At 52.3% G+C, this 10,416-nt stretch overlaps 1 protein-coding gene across 2 annotated transcripts; it reads left to right on the top strand.

The window, feature by feature from the left end:
* The first annotated feature begins 5,647 nt into the window (after positions 1 to 5,647).
* On the top strand, positions 5,648 to 9,119 carry LOC123187013 (putative disease resistance protein RGA3). Of its 2 annotated transcripts, none has more exons than XM_044598758.1 (2): positions 5,648 to 5,936; positions 6,078 to 9,119. In XM_044598758.1, exon 2 carries the CDS (start codon positions 6,129 to 6,131, stop codon positions 8,895 to 8,897), a length of 2,769 nt encoding a protein of 922 aa, XP_044454693.1. In that variant the 5' UTR covers positions 5,648 to 5,936; positions 6,078 to 6,128; the 3' UTR covers positions 8,898 to 9,119. The 2 variants fall into 2 exon arrangements, with proteins under 2 accessions (XP_044454693.1, XP_044454692.1); XM_044598757.1 differs by having other exon boundaries at positions 6,060 to 9,119.
* Positions 9,120 to 10,416: the final 1,297 nt, after the last annotated feature.

Genomic DNA, 10,416 nt, shown 5'->3' with positions numbered 1-10,416 from the left:
TTTTTCTCTTCCTTTCTCCCTTTTTCCTTTTTTAAAATCTTCTGACATTTTAAAATCTTAAAAATACAATTATATATCAAAAAAATCAGTAAAATAAAACTAATTCATTTTAAAATCCCTTGAAGGTTTGACAAAAGGTTTGATACATCATTCAGTTCATCGACCAAATACAAAGTTTGGTACAATAAATTATTACACATCAATTCTTCCCTTGTACGTCCCTGCTTGCTTACGATTGTGCCGTATCCATGGAGCATCCTCATCATTTAACTTAATGCTTGGGTTAGTGTTCACTTTGAAGGGCGGAATTTCACCAAACATATTATAATCTTCTGACATGTCTGTCTTGTCCTCCACTCCCACGATGTTTCTTTTCCCTGAAAGAACAATGTGGCGCTTTGGATCATCGCATGATGTACTGATTGTTTTTTCTTATCTTTCCGTTTCCTCGGTTTGCTACTCATGTCCTTCAAATAAAAAACCTGAGCGACATCTTTGGCAAGGACGAATGGTTCGTCAAGGTAACCAAGATTGTTGAAATCCACCATTGTCATTCCGTATTGCTCGTCCACCTTTACCCCACCTCCTGTTAGCTTGAACCATTTGCACCGGAACAAAGGGACCTTAAAGGAGGGTCCATAGTCAAGTTCCCATATCTCCTCTATGTAACCATAATATGTGACCTTTTGCCCATTCTCGGTTACTGCATCAAAGCGGACACCACTGTTTTGGTTGGTGCTCTTTTTATCTTGGGCGATGGTGTAAAATGTATTCCCATTTATCTCGTACCCGTGGAAAGTCGTTATAGTCAAAGATGGTTTCTTGGCCAACATGTACAGCTGATCTCCAACATCATTGTTATTCATGAAATGTTTTCGCAACCAACTGCCGAAAGTCTCCATGTGGGCCTTTCTAATCCAGGATTCAGGCTTCCCCGGGTTGTCCGAGCGTAAAATATTCTTGTATTGCTCGAAGTACGGAGCCACCAAGCTGGAATTTTGCAGGACTGTGTGGTGTGCTTCAGTCATAGAATGACCGTCCATACATATCGTGGTATCCCTTCCGATCTTGCCTTTTCCACTTAGTCTCCCCTCGTGCCGCGATTGAGGAATACCAATCGGCTTAAGGTCAGGAACATAGTCAATACAGAACTCAATTACCTCCTCATTTCCATAGCCCTTGACGATGCTTCCTTCTGGCCTAGCACGGTTACGAACATATTTCTTTAATACTCCCATGAACCTCTCAAAGGGGAACATATTGTGTAGAAATATAGGACCGAGAATGGAAATCTCTTCGACTAGGTGGACCAGGAGGTGCGTCCTAATATCGAAGAAGGATGGTGGGAACACCAACTCGAAACTGACAAGGCATTGGACCACATCGTTCTGTAACCGTGGTAGATCTTATGGATTGATTACCTTTCTAGAGATTGCATTGAGGAATGCACATAGCTTCACAATGGCTACTCGAACATTTTCCGGTAGGAGCCCCCTCAAAGCAATCGGAAGCAATTGCGTCATAATCACGTGGCAGTCGTGAGACTTCAGGTTTTGGAACTTTTTCTCCGGCATGTTTATTATTCCCTTTATATTCGACGAGAAGCCAGACGGGACCTTCATACTGCTCAGGCATTCAAAAAAAATGACCTTCTCTTCGTTGGTAAGAGCGTAGCTGGCACGACCTTGAAACCATTCCGGATGCCGGTCATCTGGGTCTTTCAAAAGTTGCTGGTCCTGCCGTGCTTCCTTTGTATCATTTGTCTTCCCATACACGCCCAAGAAGCAGGTTCACGCAAACATTCTTCGTAACATGCATCACGTCGATTGCAGAGCGGACCTCTAGGACTTTCCAATATTCTAGCTCCCAAAATATAGATTTCTTCTTCCACATGGGTGCGTGCCCGTCAACTCCCCGCGGAACTGATTGTCCGCCAGGACCCTTTCCAAAGATGACTTTCAAATCCTTAACCATATCAAATATCTCAGCACCAGTACGTTCCGCAGGCTTCGGCCGGTGATCTGCCTTCCCGTTGAAATGCTTGCCTTTCTTTCTTACGTTATGATTTCGGGAAAGAAATCGACGATGACCCAGGTACATGTTCTTCTTACAATTAACCAAACGTACACTTTCAGTCTCATGTAAGCAGTGGGTGCATGCATTGTATCCCTTATTTGTCTGTCCCGAAAGGTTACTGAGAGCAGGCCAATCATTGATGGTTATAAAAAGCAACGCTCGTAGGTCAAATTACTCTCCTTTGTGCTCATCTGCATTATTATTATATAAAGTATATAATTAACCATCATGCATTTGTTAAACTAAGTAGCTAGAAATAATACTAATTAAACAATGAACTACACACATGCATATTTTATCAATGACACATGAAAGGTTCGAGTTGCTAACCGCGATCGCGGAGGAAAAATAAATGAGAAAGCTCAAGTGTGGCTTGTTTCAGGCTCTCGGGCATTTCATCAAACACCTTGTGTGCATAGGAGAAACCAAAAGCAAACCCACCACCACCCCACCACCACCTTCTGAAAATTGTGAAGTGATGAGCTGAGTGAAGTGAAGTGAGCTGAGTATATATAGGGATGGGCCTTTAGTCGCGGTTGGCCAGGCCAACCGGGACTAAAGCCCTCCCGTCCGCCAGCTGGATGGGCCTTTAGTCCCGGTTGGACTGGCCAACCGGGACTAAAGGCCTTCGGGGACCTTTAGTCCCGGTCGGCCTGGCCAACCGGGACTAAAGCCCCTCCCGTCGGCCAGCTGTCGACCGAGCGCGCTGGGCCCAGGTAGTTGGTCGCGGGTCTTCTCCCGAACCGCGACTAAAGACCCCTTTGGTCGCGGTTCGGTTCTTTTGGGGACTAATGGCGGCGTATGGAAGCCTCTTTTTCTACCAGTGATTACAAATACTCAATCAAAACCTTCCCGAAATCATGCACGAAAGCACGACAGTCGTCAAGTATTCCAGCCGCTACCATCGAACGCCGATGTTTTGATTCAAAGCTTCAACTATGATCAAATTGTCCGTTTGCACCAAGAGAGAGTTGCACTCAGTGGCGGAGACAGGCCTGGGGCAGCTAGGGCTATAGCCCCAGGCCTAGAAAAAACTTCCTTCGTAATTTCTTCATGCAAAGCATAGAAAATCATAGAAGTTTATCACTCAAGATAGCACAGCCCTAGGCGTAATCTGCATCTAGCTCCGCCACTGGTTGCACTCAAGACTTTGGGCTAGCTTAAAACCTTCTCTACAAGAGCTAGCAGCGGCTTCAGCGGAGCGGAGACCGCAACATGTTCCAAGTTGGCAATGGCCGCACCTACCTTTGCTGTCCCGGACAACAGCTCCGCACGCTCCCGTGTGGCCGTGTGATCGTCTTCGAAAAAAGCAGCGTCAAGATTGAGAGCAAGTTGTCCTGTGTGAGCGGTTTCCTCCATGGATTCAGTCTGGGAGAACTTGATGGGTTGCAAGCAGCTCGCACGAAGTTTAGCGACAGTGCTACATCCAACTAGCCTGTAGAATGGTGGAATAATAGCACCACCATTGCTGTGCCAAGTGATTATAGAACGTTGCGGGCCATAGTTGTCTCCACCGGCAAACCCCGAGCAGCTTCCTTCTGTCACCCCGGATTAAATAGCACAGCTCTCTCGTACTAGGAGTACTTAGAGCAACTTTAATAGGGAGACCCATTTCGTCCGCTGGTGTCCGTTTGAATCAGCGCGGACAAAAGTGGGGGCCCAACGCGTCGACCCAAACGCAAATCTCGTCTTCCTGGCGTCCACGTCGACCCATTTCCGATCCAAAATTACGCTTGAAATGCGTCGGCGCGGACGCGAAGCGGACGCACCGCACGCGCGTCTCCTCGGCGTCCGCCGCGTCCCCACCTGTAGGCCACCCAACCGCCGCCGTTGTCTTATTTATGACGACCACCGACAGCGGGTTCACTAGTCAGCCAGTGGAAGCGTCTTTTTTTAAGCACGCGTGCAGCAGGGCCAGCCTCATCCACTTCCGTGCACATCTGGCCCCCCACCACTCCCTTTGCTTCCTCGCCGGCGACAGCAAACCCTAGCGTGCCATGGGCCTCTTCGGCGGCAGTAGCAGCAGCAAGGGCAAGGGCATCCCCGGCGCCTCGTCATCCCGTACTCCTCCCCTTCTTCCTCCGGCGCCGGCGCGTTTCCGCCTAGGTCGCCGGCGCCTGCACATCCTGGTGCACCAAGCGCGGTGGCACTGGGAGTACAGGCAGTCGCTGCCCTACCCCGACGTCACATTGCCGCACCATTGGCACCTGGATCCGCAGCGGATCTCGGTGCCGGCGGTTCCGCGGAGCCAGTGGGCGCATGACGAGTAGATGCGCAGGCGCCGCGCGCAGCTCACGCCGAAGCAGCGGCGGATGCCTGAGTACGCCACCGACTCTCCTAGCTAGGAGGCTTGGTTTTCCCTCGAACACGAGGAGCAACAGCGTGAAGGCGTCGACGTCATCCCGCCGTCGTTCCCACCGCCGCCCCGCGGGTAGAGCCGGAGGACATGGAGGCGGAGGCGGAGTACCAAGCCGCCCTTGAGGAGGCCCTGCAGCACGCGCTGAAGGCTAGCCGCCTCGAGGAGGAAGTGCACTGGGATGGGCTGGAGCAAGCCCTTCCCTGCCGCTCTTCGTGCCGCCACCGCCGCCACCCGTCGAGCCCAAGCCGGATCCGACGCGGAAAGCGCTCCCCGCCTCCACACACTTGGCCGGAGGAGGCCTACACGTGGACGGGTCAGTACCGCGAGTGGGTGAGCGCGCTTCCTGTCCATTTCTCGCGACGCCGGCGCGGGAGGCGGCCCACCTTGAGGGTTGGAAGGCGCACTGGCTCCGCCAGGAGCAGGCCGACGGCGAGCGGCAAATGCGCTACGAGGCGATGCTCCAACGCGATGCGGAGGCGCTCCGTCTCGGGGAGGAGGAGCGCGCGCGGCAGGCCGCAATGCCGCCGCCCGAGTAGACGTCGGAGGAGGCTGCCCTCGCAGTGTACCAGGCGGCGTTCGGGTGGGTTGGCCCTGCTCCTGTCTTCATCAACCTCGCCGGCGATGGCGAGGTCGACGCCAAGGGCAAGGACAAGGCCGACGACGTCTAGGTCAGTGTGCGGGGCGGCAGCAGGCGAGCGCAGATTTTTTTATGTTTTAATTAATATTTAATTAGGTTTAAGTGGACTTTGACCGGCTACTTATATTTAATTATGTTTATTTTGTGCGAGTTTTTTTTTCATGCCGACATATTTGCGTCAGCCTTCCATTGGATGGTCAAGCTGATCCGTTTGAAAATGCGGACGTACACGTCCGTTTGGCCGACCCAAATAAATAAAAAGCGGACAAAACGCACATCCCTTTTAGTCGCCCGTTGGAGTTGCTCTTACCAAATTACGTAGTAATGTACCCCTTTGTAAATTAATATAAAAGTGTTTTGATCATTACTAAACGCTTTTATATTAGTCATCGACTCTTCCTGATAATATTGACTTGGCTAGTCGCCGACAGGCACTGGTACCAGCCTGCTCATTGAGTTTTGTCTCTTCTGGGCCCACCAACCGCAGGCGCGTCTCCTACAGCCACTGCTCATTTCTTTTCTACAAATATAAACCTTAAAACGAGCTGTCCAACGGTTGACTCGACGACTTTGATTAGTCCTTGTGCATGCATTCCATCCGTTCTCACAATGTCTGTCCTCTCTTCCTGCCCTCTCTCTCCATTAAGTAGAATGGGATGAGATCTCGATTGCATGAGCCCCAAGAGATCATCATCTTTCATTGAACGTATAGCATGCAGTATTTGAGCTTGCTGGGTTGTGGTGATCGGTTGCCGCCTTGCCGGGGGGGTATGGCTGGCTTCGTCAGATCCTCATCCATTGATACGTGCTAGGAGGAGTGGCTAGCATCGTTTCGGATCTGCATCATGCTCTTCTGAACCTCAGGTACCACTACTAGTAACTTGTATCGTTCGTTCATCATCTTCTTAGCGCTACAGGCAGCAGCTCCATGGCTCGGCTCGTAGATGTTGTCGTTTCCCAAATCCCCATCATTAATTAATTTTACAGTTACGCAATAATTGGCAGAGGTGAGGTGCCAACTGCTGGGCTGCGGGCCGGCGTTCGTCGATCGTCGCCATGGGGCCGGAAGTGGCTGTTGCACTTGCGGTGGTGGGATGGTTCGTCTCGCCGCACATAACCAAGCTCATGGAGGTCGCACGGTCCTGCGCTTCCAGCAAGTACAAGCTGCCAAGGGGCATGAGGAAGAAGCTGCTGAAACTGGCGGAAGATCTGGGGGACATCAAGGACTTCCTGGATGATCCAGCTATTATGGGGGGCTCCGTCAACGACAGGACCTGGGTCAACCGTCTGTGGAGTCTCAAGGATGCCATCCATGACGCGGAGGAGATCCTGGACTTGTTCGAGTCGCATATCCTCGAGGCCGAGGCAGCTAAAAACCTTAAGAAGCGCTCCGGCGGTGGTGGTGGCAGTGCTAGCAGCAGTGGCAGGAAATCCGCATATTCTTGGTGGATTTTCACCACCAACACCAGTGGCCCATCACTGAATCAGCTCAAGGAAGTGCTCAAGAACCTAGGGGAGCTTCGTGAGAGGATGCGAGAGCTCTGCGAGAATCCTACCACTCGGAGTGCTGTACTTTCTCCACTCTGCAGAGCACCCTTGGGCCCGGAGCCAGTAAGGGAAAAGAAGCTCTTCTTCGGGTACGCCGTGGAGTATGAGCAGCTAGTCTCCATGCTCGGGGACGGCAACTGCAAGGACAAGAAGGTTATCTCCCTCATAGGCCACGGCGGGATGGGGAAGACCGAGCTTGCTCGCCAGGCGTACCGCCATGTCCGAGGCAAGTTTGATCGGCCCATATGGGTGCCTGCCTACGGCAAGAATGCTCAGTTCGATCTTCTGGCAGAGATTTGGAAGTCGGCCGTCGGCGAAAAATCAGTCCAGGAGATGAACATTTCTAGCCTTCAGGACAAGCTCAGGGCACAACTGGCATCCCAGAGGTGCCTGCTTGTGCTGGATGATGTATGGAGGGACGAAAAGGACATCAACGAGAGCGAGAGAAGGAATGCGCTGCGCTGCTTCACTGATTTCGTGGGCGTCGGGAGTCGCATCGTAATGACGACGCGATCCAGGATTTGTTCGACGAAACTGGGCGCACAAGAAACCATCTTCCTGAACGGGATCAAACCTGAAGAGATGATGCTTCTGCTCAACGACACCGCAAATATCAGCGCCGATGGTACCATCGGCATCCAGGGGGTGCTCAAGCTCAAGGGGTCCCCTTCGGCGGCCATAGAGATCGGCGAGAAGTTGAAGGCACGAAGGGCAGGCTGCGGGCCCGAGGGACGCGGCGGCATCTTGGAAAACATCGAATGCCACATCGCCGGCGTAGTAGCAAGCCATCTCGCCAGCTATGACCATCTGCCACCGCACCTCCAGCGTTGCTTCGCGCTCTGCAGCATATTCCCAGACGGTTGGAGGTTTGAACCTGAGAAGCTGAGCAAGATGTGGATGGCTCTTGGTTTCGTCGAGGAGAAGGGCATGGAAGACGTTGCCAGAGGCTATTTCCAGGAGCTGGTGGACCGCTCCTTGTTTGAGTTAGAACAGAGCAAGGGCGGAGGAGACAAACATAATCGTTACGTGATTCACGAGCACATCCATCGGATGATACGTGATGCCTCCTCCAAGAATTGCATAAGCATCTCTCGAGCGAGCACCGCAGACAGGACTAGCATCCCTCCAAGGGTTCGCCACTTGTCAGTTACCAGCGGCTGCCTTGATCAGCTGAGTGAGTACTCCATAGGACTCGGCAATCTGCGGACCTTGATAGTCCTAAAGGATGACGGTGATGATGATGGTATCGCTGCCATTGACAAAGATATACTCCAACAGTTCAAGGGTGTGAGAGTACTGGATCTGACAGAGACAGCCATAACTGGACTTCCAGCGAGTATTGGCAAGCTGAAACATCTGAGGTACCTAGGCCTTCCCAGCACCGTCAGCAGTGATCTCGGTGATCAAGTCACCAAGCTAGTGTTTCTTCAGACACTGAGTGTGGGCCAGGAGGACAAAGGGAAGAAGAGAGAGTGCATCACCAACATAAGTGGCATAGGAAGGCTGGTTAAACTTCGGGAGTCGATCGAGTTCCAGGTGATGAGGGGATCGGAGAAGGAAGGGCACGGCCTGTGGGAGCTGGCCGGGATGAAGTCCCTTGGGAAGACGCTGAGCATAAAGGGCCTGGAGGCCGTCGCGAGCAAAGAGGAAGCCAAGCAGGCTCGGCTTGACAACAAGTGCTCCGTCAAGGTCCTGAAGCTTCAATGGGGGGCCCCGGATGCGCGCCACGGAGAACCTGTCGCCCGAAGCTCCGCTGCTGCTGACCCCGCGCCCGCGGTGGCCGTCCTCCAAGGTCTCCAGCCCCACCGCTACCTCCATGAACTTCGTATCGCGAGGTACCCCGGGGAGACCTCGCCTACCTGGCTCAGCGGACTGGAGAAGCTGACGCGCCTGTACCTCAAGAACTGCAGGAAGCTCAAGGCCCTTCCGGCCCTGGGCCAGCTCCCGTGCCTTGAGCTTCTCGAAATCAAGGAGCTTTGTGTTGTTGCGAGGATCGACGGCGGCTTCTGCGGCGGCGGCGCGTTCCCGAAGCTTAAGAAGATCGTGCTGGACGACATGAAGGAACTGGTGGCGTGGAATGACAATGACATGCCCAAAGTTGCGTTCCCCCTGCTCAGGGACGTGAGCATCGCCGACTGCCCGCTGCTGTCGTCCTTGTCGGGCCTCGGGCGCTGCACAGGTCCCATTCATCTGCGCGTCAAGGGGTGCCCTCACATCACACCGGACACCCTGCCCGCAGCTTTCAGGAACGGTGTCTCAACCTGCAAATTCCACTAGGGGTGTGCGTCCCTCTCCCTCCCTACGTGCATGCTTCGTGGTGCAGTTTCTCTTTGTCAGTTTTCGTCACTGGGCCTGTAATAAGATTAGAAAAACCCTTTATTTGATCTGGATGTTGCCTTGCTGGCTTACTGGCTAGCTACCTTGGCTTTGCCTCGGCGTTGTGATCTCTGTTTTCGTTTCAATCAATTGCGTGGAACGGGGGATAAAAACCTTTTCGTAGACGTGGCACCACTCTATTATCTAGAACTCTGATAAGTGTCATACATGTGGCACGAAGCAATTCCATCCTGCTGGTTTTCTATGGCGAGTTTAGTTATCCGAGGATGGCAATTTTAGTTGTGAAGCATGACAATCTTCTGTTTGGATGGCAAGTTTTAATTTAATTTTTTTATGACAACTTTAGGGTAAAAAACACCAGGGTGGTGCTATTTCGTGCCACATGTGTGCCAGTTATCATTTGCGGTTATCTATTAGGACATCTACAATGCCAACTCTCAAACCCCCCACATACGTCCGGACCGCGCGGTCTAAACATATTGTGTCCTCCAATCTGGGTTGTATCGATCCGTCGGGCGGTCCGGACGTGTTTTCCTCCGCAAACCGAAAACAAACTAGGGGGCTTTATGGGAGTCCGAACCGCTGCCATGCCCGTTCCTGACTGCCCCGACCCACGGAAAAACCCCTCACTCTCGCCGCTTGGCTCCTCACGTCCGCCTGCTATTTAAACAAGACCAGATGTTGTGCAAGAACCGCTCCACACCTTCGCTCTTCATCTCCTCCTTGCACCATTTTCTCCACAATCTCGATGGCGTCTGTTGAGTAGGAAGAGGCAATCTCGATGGCTGGGTGGATCTGCGAGCCTTTCGGATACGAGCCAGGCAACTCGCTGCTCCACCTTCCTTTCACCCTAGGCCGCCAGTACCATGGGTGAGGCTGTCGCCGCTCAAAGGTCGCCCTTGGTGCAGCAACTCGCCGCTCCAAGCCGGCTTGCAGAGGAGTAACCAGTTGCTCCACGCCGGCACGCATGGGGGCACGACGTCCAGGGCATCGTTGTTGGACGCGCCATCCACCGCCAACGTTGGCGGAACCGCGCCCTGCCGACGGAGGCAGCCAGGACGTCCGCGGCCACCGCCAACACCGAGGAGAAGTAGACCATGGGAGATCGCCGCCGCTTGGATCCCACAAAGGCCACCGTCGTTGTGTCGCCGGCATACGCAACCGAGGAAAATGCTTAAGTTTTTTCCTCTGAAAAAATTGCAACTTACATTTTTGGCATGCAGGAGCATGTGCTCCCTAGAGCCAAATTTCCGTATATTTCCTCAGTACATATGATGTACAACATGAAATTCAGTGGTACTTATGTAAGGATCAAGTTGTAGAATGATTATAGGTTTTTAGATTATTCATGTTTGTTGCTCAATGGTACATATACCATCTCTGCTTTATTTGAATACCATTATTCTTCTGCCAACAACAGCACCACCAAAATCAGGAAAAATTGTCCGTTGATTTTTGA

The sequence above is a fragment of the Triticum aestivum genome, chromosome 2A (assembly GCF_018294505.1).
Source record: "Triticum aestivum cultivar Chinese Spring chromosome 2A, IWGSC CS RefSeq v2.1, whole genome shotgun sequence".
Taxonomy (NCBI): Eukaryota; Viridiplantae; Streptophyta; class Magnoliopsida; order Poales; family Poaceae; genus Triticum; species Triticum aestivum.
The sequence above is the reverse complement of the archived record's forward strand: the minus strand, read 5'-3'. Positions and strand labels throughout refer to the sequence as shown.